The 20,379-nt window shown below is 44.6% G+C and overlaps 2 protein-coding genes across 2 annotated transcripts; both read right to left on the reverse strand.

Moving 5' to 3' along the window:
* Positions 1 to 1,013: 1,013 nt before the first annotated feature.
* Positions 1,014 to 6,860, reverse strand: LOC127777221 (protein STRUBBELIG-RECEPTOR FAMILY 8-like). The gene is made up of 16 exons (XM_052303779.1): positions 6,396 to 6,860; positions 6,156 to 6,288; positions 5,307 to 5,378; positions 5,163 to 5,228; positions 5,015 to 5,086; positions 4,848 to 4,919; positions 4,678 to 4,749; positions 4,526 to 4,591; positions 4,367 to 4,432; positions 3,955 to 4,274; positions 3,048 to 3,307; positions 2,631 to 2,902; positions 2,399 to 2,534; positions 2,156 to 2,295; positions 1,891 to 2,047; positions 1,014 to 1,655 (listed from the first exon to the last, which is right to left on the reverse strand). Exons 1-16 carry the CDS (start codon positions 6,472 to 6,474, stop codon positions 1,500 to 1,502), a joined length of 2,139 nt encoding a protein of 712 aa, XP_052159739.1. The 5' UTR covers positions 6,475 to 6,860; the 3' UTR covers positions 1,014 to 1,499.
* Positions 6,861 to 11,001: 4,141 nt separating this feature from the next.
* Positions 11,002 to 15,085, reverse strand: LOC127778108 (plant UBX domain-containing protein 4-like). The gene is made up of 4 exons (XM_052304765.1): positions 14,467 to 15,085; positions 12,608 to 12,890; positions 11,730 to 11,825; positions 11,002 to 11,641 (listed from the first exon to the last, which is right to left on the reverse strand). Exons 1-4 carry the CDS (start codon positions 15,051 to 15,053, stop codon positions 11,252 to 11,254), a joined length of 1,356 nt encoding a protein of 451 aa, XP_052160725.1. The 5' UTR covers positions 15,054 to 15,085; the 3' UTR covers positions 11,002 to 11,251.
* Between the last annotated feature and the right edge of the window lie 5,294 nt (positions 15,086 to 20,379).

The following is a 20,379-nucleotide window of genomic DNA, read 5'->3' on the forward strand; positions in this document are numbered from 1 at the left end:
ATGACGTTAAAATTAAAAATTTGGTTAAAATTAAAAAAGTTGAAAGTTTATGTGTGTAGAAAGGTTTTAATATGATGAAAAAGTTGAAAGTTTGAAGAAAAAATTTGAAACTAAACTCGACCATAGCAATTTCCGGCTCAAATTCAATGCACACCAGCTGATCACTCAAACATACTCCTATAACAGAGCCAGAATCAGGGAAGAGATCAAGATGCCTTCAACGTCAAACCGCATCGCCATCTCACGGTTTGACATTAGCACGCAAGAGGACACCACTGGAGGTCTGGAGTAGAGCCTCCTACTCTCTCTTCGTTTTCGTATACGACTGATTATAAATTGTAATGCTTTAAAATTATTTGTGAATAAAATCTTATATTTGTGTTTTTTAACGATTCAACTGGTAAGATTAAAAAATAAGTTAGATGAAAAAATATATATTAAAATGATTTTAAAATTTAAATTTTAGTTGTACCTAATACTAAATGATGGAGTTGTCAGCCTCCTGTTACTGAATTTAATTGCCATGTGTTTGCAGACTTTGCATGATTGCATCGCAATTTGCTGTCATCGACATGCTGTAGTACTCAGGCTTGACTTACCAACCAGGCACATGTCACTATCCTGAGAAATTTTCAGCAGTTTTATCTTTTAAGACAGAGGATGAACATGATGATCATGGATGCACATAGTCGTAGAGTACGGTGGTATCTTATGGCAGGACAAGAGTACAATACCATTAAATTAGAAGAACAACAAACTACTCCCTCTATTCTAAAATATAAAAGCATTTCTAACATTTGAAATTTGTAGCAAAATATAAACACTTCTAGCATTGTTCAGAGTATTACTCCACTTATTATCCCATCAGTCACCTCCTACTGAAATTTATTCACATCTTACCTCCCAACCATCTATCACTTAATATGGGACACCAAAGTCTTTTCTTCCCAAAGATAATCTCTGCTAAACAACGTATAAATACTTATATTTCAAAAAAAAAAAAGAGGAAGTGCTCGAAGAATGTAAATACCGTTAAAACTAGAGATCTCTTAAAACTATAGTGTACAGCTCGCCGTAGAAGGTGGAATGTTCAGCTGTTGACAGTAGCAGTGCACAAGTCCATAAATGTACATTTATCTACCTTCTTTTCTTATCTACTATAAATTAATTAACAACTACCAAAATACCAGCCACCTGAACACTATACATGCCATTCACAAAGTCCCAGTAGCGGCCCAAAATCCACATACTGTAGTATACAATCTGGACAGATACCACAGAGAGAACAGAGTGAAAAAACTGAACACTGAACAGCTCATGCCAAACTCAACAGGTGATCAGATCATTCTTTCTTTTCTTCTCTTCTCTTTTCATTTTGTGCAGGAACAAGTGATCTGATCCATAGCTTTGGAGATACTGGGATGTTGCCACAGTCCCAGCTTGCTTTCTCTGAAACTTTTGTAACCCTGCATAGCTGAGAGACTGAGAAGATTTTGGTCTCAGATGGCGTCGGCTGTGCCTCCCTCGCGGTCAGGGCCCCTGTATGAAAGCCCCACATCCTCTCCTGATTGACGCCTCACCATGCTTGCCCTCTGCACCAGGCGCACCAGTTGCTGGACAACCTCGGACATCGGTGGACGGAACTCCGGTTCGGGCTACAAAGCATTGACAGCATTATGGTACAAACTGAAAATGATGATCGATCTTAGCGTGCTTCTGAAGAGTATTTCTAGTTCATATGTTATCCAAAACCAACTTTAAGATTGATAGAACTGAACCGTCTGCTCAGTGAGTTGTTCATATTAGAAGCTGTAAGAACAATTTTGGGCGAACAAGAAATGGGTAGTCATATGCAGGACAAAGAAATGTGCGAAAGATAACGAATATTACCTGGACACACAATGCAATTATGTCAGCGAAACGGGAGAGTGATTTTGCAGGGTACATCCCATCCATTGCTGGATCAACCATCTTGGCAAGCGCATCGATGTCATGAAGCTGTGGAGTAGCCCATGTGACAAGAGACTGTTCGGACCTCTCTCTAGAGCTGCACATTGCAACACAAGAATGAATGACGGCCTTGAAGTTACTAATAAAGAAATACATTACTCATTTTCTTACTACTTACTAGCTCTGAAATAATAAGGTAATGTACCTGTCTAACGGTTTACGTGCTGTCAATAGTTCTAACATCACTACTCCAAAACTGTACACGTCACTTTTTACAGTATATATTCCTGACATGGCAAACTCTGGGGCGCTATATCCAAAAGATCCAAACACTTCAGTTGAAACCTGCATCATAACACATGGTTTAGCCCAAAGAACTACTGTAGGACCTAAAGATGAAATGTTGGAAATAACTACATTGATAGAGATGTGGTACTACATTACTTACCTCTCTCTCAGGATTTGGTGTCAGGGCAGCAAGCCCACAGTCAGACAGATGGGGACTGTATTCTTTATCAAGCAGGATATTCGCTGACTTTAAGTTTCTATGTACAACAGGGGGCAAGCACACCTCATGCAGGTATCTGAAGAAAGGTTGGCATTGCATTGTAGCATTATACTTGATTAACATAACCTTTTCATAGAGTGAAAAACACTAGAGTGCTCAAATAATAACATACTCTAAAGCTCGCGCGGTGCCTAGTGCTATCCTCATGCGGTGGTTCCATGTAAGGATCTTGCTTGTATCATCGAAAAAATGCAATATATCATGCAGTGTCCCATTTCCAATGTGCTCATACACAAGAAGCCTTTGTCCATGTTCAACACAATAGCCTGCAAGCGGCACAATGTTTGGGTGCCTAAGTCGTGAAATGCTCGACACAACCTCAAGAAAGTTATCTTCTTCATACAAGGAAAGTGACGCACTGTCTATCTTCTTCACTGCAAGTACCTGCGATCAAGCACAGAATTCAGTTCCACTGCGTCATAGCTATGCAAATAAACACTTGTTGAACATATATAAGGCAATACCATGCTAAGTTCAAAGTAATATTTCTGTATTGACCAACAATAGATTACTGCAAGTGATGTTTTACCTTTCCATTGGGGAAGTCGGCCTTGTAAACACGACCAAGTGAACCCTCACCTAGGAGCGAATCTTGGCAGAAGCTGTTTGTAGCAACTTGGAGAGAAGCAACTGTATATGGATTCACTGTGACAGAGACCTTCATCTTCTTTGACATAGAGCTGTTTGTACTATATACCCTTTCAGGAGTCATTTTTCCCATAGGCGGGAGCACGGAACTTGAAACAGGTGCGTCTTGCTGGGTGTGATCCCATATTTCCCTGTTAGAAGCTGCAAAAGAAAAGCACCAAAGATGTAGGTAATATTGATTTATTTTCAACTTTGGGGAATGAACAATTGAACATCAGGGCCTTCTGCAGTTCTTTAAGTTTCATTTTTTATTATATATTGGTAACAGCAAACCACAAAGTAATGTTACACTTTGCCTTTTTCTCAAAATGGCAGGAGCACTGCCAATAAAATAAGCAGAAACAGCCACAAAGTAAGGTACAAAGTTTATTATTCCCATCTCCCAAGCATACCAAGCACCTAATAGCTATAATGCAGGTGCAAAGAGCACATCAATAAAGGAAGAAGAATGCCAAAAAGCTAGTCATCAACAAAGCAAACACCATGTTTGAGATATCTGGCAGAATAAAATGTTTATCTCAAACAAGTCTTTGTTTCTTTTCTATTTATATTTTATCAGATTTGGAGAAAAAATGATATTAGTATCTCACTCACATATTTTTTCGTAATGCCTGCTCATGCCATCTGGTCTTAGTCAGATGTCAGACAGTGGCCTAAATTTCACGATTATCACCAGCCACAAGAACTATTACTATTCTTATATGGGGAAAAAAAATCTGAGCCACAAATAACAAATATTAATAGTATGATAAAATGAAAATATTGTGCACAAATATATAGGAGCATACCTCTATCTATGTTTACTGCAAAAGTGCTTGCGACGTCTTTTGATTCACTGATCCCACCATCTTTACTTTTCCGGACATTGTGAAGGCACAGTACCAACGCGAAAAGTACACCACAAGCAGCAGCCATTGAGCCAATAACTATCCCTATAACCAGACCAGTTCGCAGACGTTGCTTCTTGTCACTACCTTGATCAATAGGAATCTCAGGGATATTTGGAGCGGTTGTTGGTCCTTGAGGAAAGTCTGGTTGACCCTGAGGTGGTGAAGTGATAGTAGATGGCGGAGATGAAGGTACATTGAGAAATGAGTTTCCTCCAAGTCTATTTTTGAAAATGCATTATCCCATCAGCATGCAAAATTTGATGGTTTTCATAGAAAAGAACATTAAAACATGTTGGTTGTTGGTGCGTACATCAAATGTGAAATTGAACTGAATTCTTGTGGTATTGAACCGCTGAAATTGTTATTTGCTATGTTTCTGTTCAAAGGCACAATAGCTCACATAATTAGGCGAAAAGCATGAGAGGAAGATTAGGATAGAAATCGTGTCAGCCTGTACAAAATCACTCACAGTGTAGTAAGGCTTAGGTTGCTGAGTACATTGACTGTGCCCGATAGTTGGTTATTTTGCAGATAACTACACAATGGGTCAAAAGAACTATCAGAACCATGAAATGAAATACGAAATTTGGAAGTTTGAACTGAGGATTAGTAAGAACTTACATGCCAGAAATATTTGACAGAGAGCGTAAAGAAATAGGCAAGTTGCCATTCAGGTTATTGAAAGATACATCTCTGTAAAGATTTCAAATTGTACAAGATCATGTCATGAAACCAAGAGTTTCAACAATCGAGATAACAAGCCTTGCAAAGAAAGGTCCTGTAGGACTTACAGTTCAGAAAGTGCAGTGAGGTTTCCAAACATTTCACCAATTTCCTGAAATAGTAAGTTGTGGCTGAGATTGCTGCATGTAGATGTGTTTTTTTACAGTTAGACTATGTCAACCAAAATAACAATCTCCACCTAATGAATTGCACATTTGCAATGGCCAGCACTTACAGATAGTTGAGTGAAACCATGTTGGATATCGAGTATGGAAGGTTACCGGAAAAGTTATTTCCTGCCAAATTCCTGCATCGCAACTGTTATTGAAGATGCAGGCATCAAAAACTACTTGAATAAACTTGTGCAAGCCAGGAAGCATTACAGATAGGCGAGATTTGGTGGCAGCTGATAAGGAATTGAATCATGCAAGTTGTTGCTACTCAAGTCCCTGTAAGTTAAGAAATGAAGGACATAAATTAGGGGAAAACAAGACAATAAATACTTGTGCTCAAGTAGTAGCTCATACATTGTCTTCAATGCTAGCAGATTGGATAGTTGGTAGCCAAGAGTGCCATTCAGCCCCATACCAGAAAGCTTGCTGCAGAACAAGGGAACAAACAGAATGGTTCAGCATCGAGCATCTCCATTTGAGGCGATTTCATATACAAAAAAAAAAAAGAGAGGAAAATAGCAAAATTAAGGTATGGTCTTAAAGATAAGATACACTCTCCAGCCTCTTTTGTATAATCTATATTTTAGCCAGAATAGATATATTCTGCTTGTTGCATGTTACCCAGACATCAGATTTTGAACGAGAAAAAATATCAAATATTTTTTTATGCATACGAAAAAGCCCTTTTTCCTACAACTGAAAAAGACACTGAAAACCAGCAGAGCACCATTATTTGCCTGGATGGCTGGATCCAGTCTCCCAAACTCTGAGCTGGCAAATTAATCGATGCAGAGAGTAGAGTAGAATTATATTAACACCACTTGACATCATGCAGGGAGGAAAAAAAAACTTTCTATCTCTTAATATCATAGGCATCCAATGAAAATTTTTTGGACAACGTTTTATCTCATGATAGTAGAATCAATCAACTACTGCAAAGGATGAGAATTTCCAATTATCTATCAGAAATTTACTGAAAGATAGAGAATGTGAAAAACCAACACACTTCAGGATTTCATCAGCGGCTTTCAATGCCCACACGTCAAGACAAAGCCACGGCAATCTTTTTTTACGAAATGCAGTGAAAAGAAAACCAGCAAAATGACTCCTGCTTTCCACGAACATGAAAGGCATCAAACGCGAAATCTTTTCATCACTCAAAAACATTTTGGGGGGAGTTTAATCAGAGGATCTTTTATTTACATCGAGGTGACGGCGGAGCCAACGCAGGAGACGCCCATCCACGCGGCGCCGCAAGGGTCGCCGCCGCCGGCCGACCAGCCGGTGAGCTGAGCCGGGCTATTCCAGGAGGAGTACAGATTCCCCAGCGCCGCGGCTGCAAGAACCAAAAGCAACTGGTCATCCGTGCAGACATATCATCAAACAGTACGCACGCATTCCAAGAAACCAAGAACTTGGGGTGAATGCGGCAATTGATATTACCGTCGCCGCCGTCGGTGTCGGCTCCCGCCACCGCCGCGAGGGCGAGGAGGAGAACGCCGGCCAAAGCGGCGGCCGCCATTCTTGGCCTCTCTCCCTCCTTCCTACCTTCACCTTCTCCCCCACCTGAAAAAGAAAGAGAAGAATATCTCCCTCGCTGTCTCCTTGCTTATAGTAGCAATCTTGGCATCACATGATCACCACGGACAGCTAATATATGCTCTCGATGGATGCTGATGCTGCTGCTGCTGCTGCCATGGTTGCTTGAGGAAGGAGATCCAGTGTGGTGTCGGCAAAGATTGAAATTCTTGATTTCTTCTTAGCTTCTCCCCACTCTCCCACTCTCTCTCTCTCTTGCTGCTGCTGCTGGTCCGCAGTGAGGTGGGGGTGTGGCAGTACAGCTGCAGTGAGTGAGTGAGCTTTTGGGGTTGAGATGATAAATGTGGGAGCGGAGCAACTGTTGGAAGAAGACGCTGATGGCTTCATTGATCAACACCGATTGTGACCCTCTTCCACCCGATTATTGACGTGCTTCTACTCTCTCACTCACTCTCTGCACTACCCAACACTTCACTGTGAGCTTTAATTAATCACTGGCAGTGTCAAGTTGTAAGTTGTAACAGGAATGCACCTTTGCTACAGATGAAGAGGGACCTTTTTAACGGTTACAAGTAGGTATGAAAAATGTTCGAAAACGGTAGCATCTTCACGAAAACCAGTGATGATTACAATGTGATGATAAAAGAAACAAAAAAACAAATATATGGGGTTAGAATAAAAACGGTTGGTATCAGTTTTTACAAAAAAACTATGCTCAGTTGGTCGGAAATTACTATCACCCTTTTTATCCCTATCTTTTTCTTTGAGAACACGGTATAAATCCAAGAGCTCACAATGCGTGCACACTCACCGTTATAAATGCGCATACTTACACCCTTCCCCTATGACACCTTCATAAAACTAAGCTGGTATATCTTGAGATTGAAGAAGTCACTATAAACACATTGTTGTCGACAGGGGCATCACCTACCACTAAAAGAATAATTAATCGTAAATACGAACACCCATGTTAAGTCTATAACTCATATGGATAGACTGTTTCCACCGCAAGTGGACTAACCAATTGAGTTACACACACTCCATGTTTTCGTCCCTACTAAACATTGTTTAAGGTGGCCAGTATGTACAAATTGTCTACACTTATTATCACTCATTAGTTGGCATGATGTTTTGCTATTGACAAACGAGGGTCTAATAAAAAAAAAGAGGAGAAATCAAAATTCGGTAGTGTGAACCGAAGGTTTGTAAGCAAAGAATATATTGTAGTTTTCACATCATGTTAGTTGTTGATTTAATAGATTTACTGCAAAATGTCGGTAGTGAATTGATTAGTTAGGAGCATTAGTCATTAGGGAACCATTCGTCAAACATACCAGATTACCACCACCCGAAATCTGTGCGACGTTCGACCAAACTGAGTACAGTGTTGTTAGCTAATTAAACAGCTGAGAGGACAGGAAACTGTTTGGTGGATGGCTACATGTGTTTGACAGGCTGAGAGCCTTGCTAATCAGAATGTTGGCAGGAGAAGCTAATCCAACCATTTGGAAATATAAAGGGAAAGAAATCAGTACATATTGTATTTCATTGTCCTACAACATTTATTGAATTAGGCCAGAGCCAAAGGTTCTTCTTAGAACTAGTACAGATACTTATGGCAACGGAATAAACATCACACAATTAAGTCGAAACCAAGAGACATAATGCTTCTCCTTAGGTCGAAACCAATAGACATACGAGGTCCCATTCTAACCTTCGACGTAAATAATCCATTATGTGAAGTACATGTGAATTACCAATAGTTAGTCTAACCTTATTTGTCGAAGTACATGTGAATTACCTTTTATTCTTAACCAAATTAGACTTTTCATGTGAAATAAATGATGCAAGTAACTTGAACCGTTTGAGAGAGCTTATGGGACCTGTTTGGGAGAGCTTTCTGCGTTCAATAATACAAAAGTACTCCCTCTATCCTATAATATAATTATTTTTAGCTATGAATCTGGACAACCTAAAAATTGCTACATTTTAGGATGAATGTAGTAAATTTTTAAGAGTATCTTTTTTTTATTGCGGGGATTTTTTAAGAGTATCTTAGGCTTCTAGCCGCCGTAGTTTCTTCAAAAATCAGAAACTCCTTCAAACTGTCTATTTTTTATCTAGATTCTGAAAAGTTATAGTTATAGAATTTAGAAAAAATAAACTAAAAGCTAGAAGCTAAGAAATTCACAAAAGTTGTATACCAACCAATTGCTTCTCAGAATCTTACGGCAACCTCAATGTTTATGGTGTAATGTAACTTTAAGGTGAGACACATAAATAGTAGATCATCGTTAAAGTAATTCCCACAATACCATCATTAGAATTAGCCACAAAATGAGCTTGCATCAAATGAAAAAAAAAATGTTTCAGCTCTCGTTCATGAAGTGAATGAGAGTGAAAAAAATTACTTTCTATTTGCTTGTGTTGTGGTAGATCTCAAGGATAACCACAATGTATATGACTTATTTTATAAGTGTAATTGTTGTCTTAAGGTTATATTTTTATTGTGATTGCCTTAAGTTCCTCCAAACAAACCTTTAATTTCGCAGCTACTAAAGAATAGCTGTAGATTTTTGGAGCAGCTGCGACGGCCAAAAAAAAACTCCCCCTCCCCCTCTCCAATCAGTACGTCAGTACCTCAATAAGTTTCCAACGAGCACGTGATTAAGCCAATAGTAGAAGCTGAATTGCGGAATAAAGGTTGAATTCGAATCAATCTTGGACACTCCCCAAGCTTTCTTAGTTTAACCAAGTTGGAAGCTCCCAGTCTCATGCTCGCCACCAATCCGGTTTCTCCCCGTATTAATCAACCCCATCAGATCACAGCATCTCACCCAATAGGCAACACCCGTGACAAATCGTAACCTGTGAGAGGCAGCGCTCGTGGCCAGTAGGCCACACAGGCCACAACCCCCATGATCATCAGATCACCGATGCACCAGCGGGTAGGAAAGTAAGTGAATCAACCCGCGAATCCATTTATAAACAAAATTAGTAACCCACAGATTACCTACTAATTTAATCTATAAATGGGTTCACGGGTCGTCCCACTTGTATCCCTAGATCATATTTCGGTATTTCGTTTTTGGCGTTTGTATCGGAGAGTGCCGATATACCAAAATTTTTGAAATTTCAGAAATTTCGGTCCAAAATTTTAAATAAAATTTGATCAAATTTGAACAAAATACTACCAAATTCAAAAAAAAATTCGGCCGATAGGACCAAAATTTCGAAAATTTCTTTCTGCAATTTTAAACCTTGCCAGAGATACGGTAAGTCGGATTACGACACGAGAACTCTAGAACTACTTATTTATTTGATTTATAAGTGAGTTCGCGGGTTGACCCACGTGCTTCCCTACAGCGGCGGGAGGACAGCAATCGCTCACCGCATCCGCGTCGGCGTCGCGCCACCGGATAGAGCCGGGGAATTGTTGGCGTTTCTTCAGTTCTCACGCACTTTTACAGCTCGAAACCGCGCGTCCGGTATTTTGTCGGCGTCTCGTTCCCGTCATGTCGCCGCGATGGACCCCCGATGGTGAGTGAGCCCACCACGGTCCCAGAGCACACAGGTGGTGAGGAGGAGGAAGGAGAAAAGGACGAAATCATTGGGGGTTTTTCTGATCAGGGCTCACCTACTTGTCGTCAGTTGTTGGCTGGATCGACCAATCCAATTAGCCAAACCGACAGGTGATTTTACATTGTACTCTATCGTCTTGCAATCACTTGCTCCCTTTTATTCACATCTGTTAAGAAAAAAAACACAAGTAGCTGATGAGCTCGTAGTAGAACAATTAAATGAGGAAGAGGAGACGAGATCCATTTGTTTAGGCCACAGCAAAGAAAACCATGTCGCAACAGCTAATCTCTGAAAAAAGAGAGAGAGGTGAGACAGAGACAAGGAAGCGAGGAATGAGGCCGTGGTGATGATGAAGAGGACGAAACATTTCCAACCAGACGATGTACTCTCCATTCATCTTGGAAAGCAACACGTATAACTGGAAAGGTGTCCTCGTACTCTCTGTCATTTTTCTGACACCAGGTTAGGATCTGTCACTGCATACAGTACATCTCTCCGGCCACGAACCTGTGACAGTGGGACATCAACCCAAGGACAGAAGAAATCCAATTCCGGTACATAAAGTTTTTGTTTTCTTCTACCAACTAAAGACATTCTTGACGTATGTGGCTGATCTGCTAGCATAACTTTAGGCTTTTTAACACTGGAAATCCGACGAAAAGCTGGAAAAGATTGTACTAGAAAAAAGTGAGGCTTTGGCTAAACAAGAACTGTTCTAGTAATAAACAATTCAATTCACGTCGGTTGGGCTCAGATTCTAATTAGCGTAAGAACATTGGAAAAACAGGAATTAAGGAGCACCCGTTGCAACTAACTTTGTCCATAAGCACTACCAACATTCTAGTACCAAAGAGGGCGTTAGATTAAGAACAAAGGAGCACAGTTAAACGCACCAAACGTGATGTGGACTGGGCAAGAAACAGACATGTAGAGCAAAAGTATAGCACTATAGATGAATAAGGACGAGATACCCAGATCTCACTGTTTTACACTCTTCATACCTGGAGCAGCTATTGGTCGAAGCCATGGAAGGCAGAAAAGGGTAGATTCAAGAGAAAAAGAAAACTTGGCATGAAAAGATAGGGGAGGAAATTTGCACGCTTCAGATGGGATAGAGTGTGCTTTGTTGAAGAGAGGGGGGGGGGGGGGGGGGGTCAACAAACTGTTTTCTGTCGAAGCTACGCTGTCTGAATGATTACCGAGTTGGCGACGCCAGCTTCCTCGATAGTCTTGCTCATGTCATCGAGCGGCTTTGGGGGGAACCCGGCCTGGAGCGTGTAATCACCGGCTTCTCCTGGCCTTGTTGTGTCGATGAACGCCCGCACATCCGCGATCGTGTGGCTCGTGTTGAAACGCACGACCATGCGGCTGCCGTCCACGAACCTGATCTGCAGAGAGGTCGATGGCAAAGAATCATCCACTGTGATCGTCACGGTCTTGGAGGCGGTCTCTGTGCTGGAAGCAGCGGCTGCTGCAGAAGTAGCCTCCGGAGGTGTGGAGTTATTATCAGAAGGCGTCCCCAGAGTTTTTGCCGCTCCATGGAATGGAGCTGCGCGCTTGACAGGTTCCTACATCATTCGAGCAATGGACATTGTCAAGGCCAGGATCGTCGTCTAGAACAATTGAAACAGTAAAGCAAAGGCTGACAAAACTTACAGGACACTTTTCCTCTTTCCGAATAAGATTCACATTCACCTGAGACTTCTTATCAGCTGGCTCAAGCTCAGATGGGCATTCAGAATTCTTGATGCTCTGTGCAATTGAAAAAGGAAAAATAATAGATTGATTAATTCACATTCCATTTAGCAAGAGAAGACATAACCCAAATTCATAAACATGTAACAAAACAAAAGAAATGGCATGCATAGCAAGTTACAGAGGACCTGAACATAAAGTGCTAAGAATAAGATCAAAATAAACAATAGATCAAGCAACAGAATAACCATAAAAGAAAAATGGTAACACTAAACCGAATTTTACCAACAAAAAAAAGCCTCAGTGCATTTTTTTAATGTTGAGATTAGTTTGGGTAGTTTTACTGAACAAGCTGCCTGTGAAATGTGAAATCCAACTATTTTTACTTGGTCCAGAAATTTTCAGAAAGATTTCTGTTTTGCAATGGCAAAATTGGGGGGGGGGGGGGGGGGGGGAGGGGGGATTGGCCAGTACCCTTCCTACCAAAACACATCTTGCCCTACATCAATTGATGAGGACCAGCCCAAAAATGAGATAAAGGTTGTGAGACACTATGATGGAAGCCAGCTGAAGAACATCAATGGATACACTCAATGAAAGAAGACCATTCCAGTGATCTGTTTTCATCATGAGGAATTTATTTTAACTAGCCATTACGTTAAGCACAACAGGGTGCATCATGATGACAAAATATTGCAACAGCTACCACTCTAGGTCGGAAACAAGGTGAATTAAGATATTCCAAAACAAATAAATGGTATAAGTACATAATGGCACATGAGACAAACATAATAAGCAGATAAAACAGGTACACATTTTGCACAGGTCAAAGTATTTACCTTTAAAAAGGAAGCATTTGCTGGATCATCAAAACTTCTAAGTGGACCATCATTTACTGTGAACCCATTGGTCCAAAAATAGATGTTGTGGACAATACTTTCTGGTGACTGAGGCGCAACAGGCTCTGCAGATTCACCTGTTAGAAGTCTGCCTGTCCCAGCAAAGCTCTTTGATTTCCGGCGAGCCTCAAATGAACCTTTCTTTGCTCCCTTCCTCTTAGCTTCCTTAAAGATCTCATCCGCACGGTTTTTACGCTTAGATCGATCTCTAACGACCATTCCACTGCACGAGGTAATAACAAGTTATAAATGTAGGTTGGAAATGTTAATTCACTCATAACTCAAACAAACAGCTAGCTTATCACGAATTTAACAAACAGGGGATCATGTGTTTTGCTTTATAACAACAGTAATTAGCAGGTATTAGCCACCCTAACAATGTCAAGAGATCTGATTATGATCATGGCATTAACAACGCAAGGATTTCAAACTCTCCAGAATATACTTTCCTTACTATAAACATAGTTCCTTGTATCTGTGTTTCACATGAAAATTCTATGGCATTGGTTTTCTACAATTCTCCATCTATTTTGTGGTATATGTTAGCCTAAGACATGCACATAGACCAAGATGAGGAACCAAGCCTAAGAAGTTACTGAGTACATGTGAAAGCATTACAATTACTACAATTGTCTTCCTCGATATACAATTTTTTTAAAACAATATACTCAATAAAACAGACAAACATTTTAAATGGACAGAGTAACAAGAGAAGGCGTGATTTGATTTGGAACTACAACTAGAAACCAGAAAACTGCAATTGTCACATTTAAGTTGGATGCCATCAGATTTAACTAATCCTTTGCCATGTGAATATCCTATACTAGTAGCTAAGGTGAAGCACTGCATTTTGATGCTGCATTGAATGAGCTATAGTCTCAAAATTTTCAACACATGTGAGTACAAACTACAAACTCAAGATACAGGTCATTAATGAACCACTTCTCTCACAGTTCACAATCAACTCATGTGCTCCAGAAATGCCAACTTGCAAAGCATAAATTGTAACATAACATATAAATCCTGGTCTACACAAGGACACCATATCATTATCACAAGGACTGCAACATAGATCAACAATTTGTGGCTAATAATGCAAAGGGGAAAATCAGGGACTACAAGGGCCAACATCTGGGCATATAATGCAGACTTAGCACTCTCCATATTGAAAGGTTCAATCATTTAAAACACATTTGATAATTGTTGCATCCAATCCAGCACCCCTGTCCTCCTTCAGCGGGCAAGCCAATCTTACAAAATTTAGCAAAGGCCTAAGTAAAGCAACCTAAAACCCTACAAATTTGTTCACCCAAAATAATCTAGCTAGAAATGAAATGAACATCACAGAACCTTACACGTGGCTAAACTCACAACCAACTCATGTGTCTCTAAAAGTGCAGAGCTGCCAAGCATAAGTTGCAACACAACATCATAAATCCTAGTCTACACAAAGACTATTATTATCACAAGGATTACATGGATCAACAATCTGTGGCTATTATTATTAATAGGGAAAAATCAGGTACTCTAAAGGGCCAACATCTAGGCATATAATGCAGACTTAGCACGGTTCATACTCAGGAAGCATGATAGCTCCCATCATTTTGAACACATTTGACAATTGTTGCATCCAATCCAGCACCCCTGACCTCGTTCAATGCAAACCAACAAGTATCTTACAAATTCTAGCCAAACCCTAAGCAAAACAACCTAAAACCCTACAAATGCGTTCATCCAAAAAACAATCTAGCTAGAAATGAAATCGAAGAACCCTAAGATACAAGGCGAGTAGAGCTCACCTCTTTTCGCCTCCGGTGTATAATTCCTGCGGCGGCTTATACTCGTCGTCCTCCGAGTCCTCGGACCCCGCGCTGTCCTTGCCACCGCCGAGATCGGAGAGCGTCCGCGCATTCCCCTTCCCGCTGCCGCTCCCGCCACGCGCGTTTTGGCCCCTCTTCAGCCTCTTCAGCGGCCTCCTCCGCTCGTCCGACGCCGCAGCCTCCTCCGCGGCGAGGGCGGCGTCCTCGTCGTCATCATCGTCCCCCTCCCCGTCCCCATCCCCATCCCCGACGTAGTCCTCGTCGTCCTGATCCTCGTCGCCGCCGCCGACGACGTAGTCCTCGTCGTCGGAGTCGGCGCCATCGCTGGCGGGCGGGGGAGGCGGGGGCTGGCGGGGGGGCGGATCGGCCGCGTCGGCGGCGGCGGCGGAGGCGTCGCCGTCGGCGGAGTCGTAGAAGGAGCGGACGGCGGACTCGAGGGCCCAGTTGTGGCTCTCGAGGAAGAAGGCGGCCTCCTGGGGCGTCGCGGAGGTGACGCCGCAGAAGGACTCCACCAGCGACTGCGCCTCCGCGGCCGGCGGCGCCCTGGCGGCGTCCCCGGCGGCCATCTCGGCTGCGGGGCGGCGGCGCGTCGTGGGGATCGGGGGGGCGGGGGGGGGGGGGGGGGGGGGGGGGGGGGTTTGGGGTTTGGATCCTCCTCTCCCCTTCGGCCCCCTTGCGACTTGACCACCACCGCCTCGGCGTTTGGGCCGTGACGTAAGATAATGGCTCGCGCTGTGTCTTGGAGAAGAAGATTTGGGCCGAAAGGCGCGTTGATATTTATTGGGAATAAGTTCATCTATGGTCCCTTAACTTGTCAACGAATCCAATTTCCGTCCTTCAACCGCAAATCCAGATACAACGGGTCCCTCAACTATCAAAACCGGTGCAGATTACGTCTCTCGGCGGTTTTTATGGCGGTTTTGGCTGACGTGGCGCCTATGTGGCTAAGTTGACTCGGTCTCGATCTGACGTGGCACTGACGTGGCGCTTACGTGGCAATTTGATCCAGAAAAATAATAAAACCAGTGGGACCCACATGTCAGTTTCACACACAAAATAATAATAAAAATGGTGGGACCCACGTGGGCCCCATATGTCATCCTCTTTCTCCCCTCTCATCTCTATCCTCTCTCTGTCTCTCCGGTGGGAGAGGACCACATGAGGTCCGCCGTGCCGAGGCTCGGGAAGGCCGATGGCGCACAGGAGGCGGACCTCGCCGTCGACGCCGCCGCCTGCTCCGTGCACTGCCACGCCTACGTCGCCAAGGACGCATCCAAGTTAAGCAGAGCACCACCGTTGCCACGAACACCATTTGATGACAACACTTCTTGAAGAAATCGATTGGATCAAGCAGGTGCTGCGGATGCGCGGCTTCCAATGAAACCTCGTCTACACGCGCGCGTGCATGTGCCTCAACATCATCCCTCTCTCCTGGCCGTGCGCGATCAGGTGAGACGCCGCCGCCAACGACGCCACCATCACCACCAGTCCACCACCACCACCACCTCATCACCATCTCGTCGTCTCTAACCGTTCGACGCATTAATCTTTCAGGTACCTGTCGATACAGTGGGGCATCGACCTATCCAAGGTGGCGGTGCTCGTCGGCGAGAAAGGCGATACCGACAGGGAGCGCCTCCTCCCGGGGCTGCACAGGACGGTGATCCTGCCGGGGATGGTCGCCGCCGGCAGCGAAGAGCTCCTCTGCGACGAGGACGGGTTTACCACGGAGGATGTCGTGGCCATAGAGTCCCCCAACATCGTCACCCTCGCTGACGGCCAGGACATCGCCGCCGCCGCCGACCTCCTCAAGGCCATTTGAGCGAGCTGGATGCTCTGCTCTGCTATGCTCAGCTTCACTTCACTTTTGCAAATTAAGCTTGCTTCCATAGAATATTGGAATGGAAGTATAATTAATCGAGTCGGCTCAACAGCGGCACGCGCCTGCAGCGGCAACCGGCGAGGGGAAGAGGAAGGGGCCTCCCGCAGCGCCTCCTTCTTCGCAGGGAGGGCGACGATGGCGGCCTCCATCTCCCCCGTCGTCATCTCCATAGGCAGGCCGTGCAGCCCCGGCGTGCCACCCGGAGATCCTCGGTGTCGAGGTGGCTACGGCGGAGACGGCCTCCCGCTCCCGCTGCCACCCGCCACGGCCTCCCACGGCGGAGACGACCGCTGAGAGGCAAGAGGGGAGCTAGGAGGCGAAGCGGTCGCGAGGGATGTGGCGGTGGCGGGAGCGGCGGCGGAGTTGGTGGTGGTGTTGCTGGACAGAGAAGAGAGAGGAAAGGGGATAGAGATGAAGAGAAGGAGACGAGGAGAGAGAGGAGGAAGAAGGGAGGGGTGAGATTGACATGTGGGGCCCACGTGGGTCCCACCATTTTTTTATTTTTTTCTGTGAAACTGACATGTGAGTCCCCGAATTTTATTATTTTTCGGATCAAATTGCCACGTAAGCGCCACGTCAGATCGAGACTAAGTCAAATTAGCCACGTATGCGCCACGTGAGCCAAAACTGCCATCGAAACCGCCAAGGGACCTAGTCTGCACCTGTTTTGATAGTTAAGGGACCCGTTGTATCTGGTTTTGCGGTTGAAGGACGAAAATCGGATTCGTTGACAAGTTAAGGGACCTTAGATGAACTTATTCCTATTTATTGGGGATTTTATTTTGGGCTCCTGGTGGACTGGGAGGGATTCATGGAGAAGAAGGTTTGTGCCGAAACGGTTAGGCCTGCCTTGAGAAATTTCGGTCTTTACTCTGCAGAAGCCCAGAGGTTTGTGGGTCCGCACTCTATGAGCCGCATTTTACATGGGCCACATTTCAGCCCATGTCTTGGTAATAGCTGGTGATTTAGCCCATATAGGACCCGTTTAGTAGAGCTCTAAAAGTCCTCTCTTCTGTTGGTCTCCATGGTTGTCGATTGCGGCGGCTGCAGGAAGGTGGCAGCGGCGGTAGCCGATCGGCGAGGAAACTTGCGGAGGGAGGAGGATGGCTGGGAGAGAGAGGGGAGAAGGCGGCGCTGAGCCACTGACACAGCGACGTCCTTGGAGATAGCCCACTATTTCTTTTTTATATTTTGTCTGACTGACACATGGGTCCCATATTTTTATTTTAGTTTTATTTTTTATTTTGTTTCCAATGCCACGTCACCACCACGTAGAATAAGGACCAAGTCAAACCAGCACGTAGGCGTTACGTCAGTCGGAACTACCATCCAAACCACCTTGGGACCTTATTTGCACTGGTTTAGATGATTGAATGATCCACTGTTTCTGGTATTTCGGTTCAGGATAAAAATTGAACTCGTTGTCAAGTTAAGGGATCTAAAATAAACTTATTCCTTCTAAATTTAGTTTCAAGAGTTGGGATTTGAGTGAAGTTGTGGAGCAGTCTAAACACAACTCCATCTATCTTGTTCATTTTGCAGTCGACGAGGTCGTGCTCTATGGAGGTGGACCTGATCCTAATTGGAGCCGACGAGCTCATATCATCACTAAGAGCCGTTTAGATCAATTTGCTGTGGTAATTTTTTTTAAAAGTTTTGGTGGTAAAAGATTTGGCATTAAAGTTTTGCTAGATGGTATTTAGATGCATGGTAAAGCTTTACCATTTTACTAGTAAAGACAGAGAAAGCATGGCTTTCAAGTTCCAACGCACTTTTTTGCAAAATTTGCTACTCTATAAGACTCCCAAATAACAAATGTCAAATTGCCAACTTTTACTACTAGTGTTTAGATTTATTTTAACAAAAAGTGCTCTAAAACAGTAAAACTTTTTCTATTTTAGAGGCCTAACATGAAACATCCTCATCCCTCAGTCACTCCTCCCCTCGCTCACTTGGATCCACTCGCAGACGATGCGCCGCATTCTTGTCCGTAACACTGGATACGGTTGGACGGATGAGCCCCATCTTCACGATAGTTTTGTAATTAACCAACACGTTCGTCTATGATAGTTTTTTAAAAAATTTAAAATGAGCTTCTTATGTGTTCTTCTATGCTCTTTAGACTTAGAGCACATCATTATTTTTCAACTTTCACTTCTGGCCTCGTTTTCTCTCTAGTACCGATGTCTGATGGACTATCGGCATATACAAGTATTAGCTAGGTTGGTGCTTAGGTATCATGTCTGATTCCGTAGGGTATCATCGGGTATCGATGAGATACCAAATCTAGTACCGTTGGGTATTAGTCTGTGCCAGTGTGACATAAGATGTGATATCCATATGGTATTGTACTATTCGAACGGGACACCATTCATTAACGAGCTATTTTACAGTCTTTGAGAAAATACATAAGGTACCATTTTTCATATTGTAAATTTGATACCTCTTGGTACCTAGGTATTATGAGATACCATTAAGTATCAAATTTTACACTAAATTTTTGTTATCTCATGGTACCTCATCAAGAACCGTAGAATTGCTCTTCAGTAACAGTCCCCCTTTTAACATATGGCTTGGATGTGGTTTTAAGCCTTTTAGTTTTAGGTCAAATTTTCCGGTCCATCTACTTTGATGTGTTTAAACTGGGGAAAAAGTACACCGAAGGTCCCTCAACTTGTCCTCGAGTTACAAAATCATCCCCCAACCGTAAAACCAGATACAACGTATCCCCTAACTTATAAAACCAGTGTAAACTAGGTCCCTCAGCAGATTTGACCCCGGTTTGTCTGACGTGACGGCTGAGTCAGCGTAGGACCCACGTGGGCCCCATACGTCAGATGCCACGTCAGCGACCAGCCTCTCCCTTCCTCTCCTTTCCTCCCTTCTCTCTCTCCCACTCTTCTCTCTGGATTGGGCAGGCCGGCCGGCGGTGGGGAGGTCGTTGCCGGGGCGAGGAGGTCCGACGGCCGGCCGCGACGTGGCGGCGGCGGCCGGGACGAGGACGTTCTTCTTCACGGGCATCCTCCTAAAGCTCCCGACCCAGCGCAAGGTCCCCGATTTGCGCGCACGCCGAGAACGCCGCGGCGGCGGCGACGGTGTCGATGCACACGCCGCTATCATCCGCCATGGCCGTACAAGAAACGACGTCCCGGCCAGCCAGCGGGGAATCCGTCGAAGAGCGCCCACGCGGAGGCGAGCTCGACGCGCGCGAGGTAGAGCTCGACGAGCCCATCGCGGACGGCGAGGCGGTGGTCGAGGCCGAGCTTGGCCGCGTGTGCGTACACGGCCGGCGCGGCCTCGCCGTGGTCGGCGACCAAGCCCTTGATAAGGGCCCTGAGGCAAAGCGGCGGCAGTGGCGCTCCGGCGAGCTCCTCGCCGGTGCCCTTCTGCGAGCTGCGGTAGCTGTACTAGATTAACTTCTTGCATTTTTTTTGCCTAATTGTGATTTGCCAGTAGAATGACACTGATTTTCTATGGCCTCTTAGTTGGATGAGATAAGAAGAGATGAGTATGACGAGATGGCATTTGTAGCACGAAATTAATTTCTTGCCTGTTTCTGCTGGATGCCAAATTTGCAAGCTTTGATTCCCGATTTAATGGCTGCGATGGCTGTAGATAAATCCCAGCTGGTGGATCCCTTGATGTGTCTCGATCGAGTTCCGGGAGGCAGCAGCAGCAGCAGCAATGTCCGGCACCGCCAACGCGACCTCGCCGGCCGCCGGCGCTGGCACGCCGCGGTCGCGGCTGCCGCCGTGGACGCGGCACAAGACGCTGGTGTTGCTTGCCGGCCGCCGGCGCTGGCACGCCGTTGTGGACGCGGCACAAGACGCTGGTGTTGCTCCTCCGTGCTCCCGCCGCCCGCCGCCCTTCCCTTCTGGGTCGCCGCCCCCTCATCGCCGGCCGGCCGTCGGACCTCCATGCCCCGGCGACCTCCTCCCCACCGCCGGCCGTCCAGAGCCCCACAGAGGAGTGAGAGACAGAGGAGTGAGAGAGAGAGAGGAGGAAGTGAG

Source organism: Oryza glaberrima, chromosome 6 (genome assembly GCF_000147395.1).
Source record: "Oryza glaberrima chromosome 6, OglaRS2, whole genome shotgun sequence".
Lineage (NCBI taxonomy): Eukaryota > Viridiplantae > Streptophyta > Magnoliopsida > Poales > Poaceae > Oryza > Oryza glaberrima.

What these genes read in the sequence shown, in the direction of transcription:
- LOC127777221 (XM_052303779.1), bottom strand. Translation starts at nt 6,474, where the DNA reads ATGGCGGCCGCCGCTTTGGCCGGCGTTCTCCTCCTCGCCCTCGCGGCG. An exon ending in CTGCTAGCATTGAAGACAAT is followed by an intron (nt 5,229 to 5,306) that starts GTATGAGCTACT and finishes CTTAACTTACAG; the next exon opens with GGACTTGAGTAGCAACAACT. An exon ending in ATGGTTTCACTCAACTATCT is followed by an intron (nt 4,920 to 5,014) that starts GTAAGTGCTGGC and finishes ATCTACATGCAG; the next exon opens with CAATCTCAGCCACAACTTAC.
- LOC127778108 (XM_052304765.1), bottom strand. Translation starts at nt 15,053, where the DNA reads ATGGCCGCCGGGGACGCCGCCAGGGCGCCGCCGGCCGCGGAGGCGCAG. An exon ending in CAAATGCTTCCTTTTTAAAG is followed by an intron (nt 11,826 to 12,607) that starts GTAAATACTTTG and finishes TCAATTGCACAG; the next exon opens with AGCATCAAGAATTCTGAATG. An exon ending in GGAAAGAGGAAAAGTGTCCT is followed by an intron (nt 11,642 to 11,729) that starts GTAAGTTTTGTC and finishes CGAATGATGTAG; the next exon opens with GAACCTGTCAAGCGCGCAGC.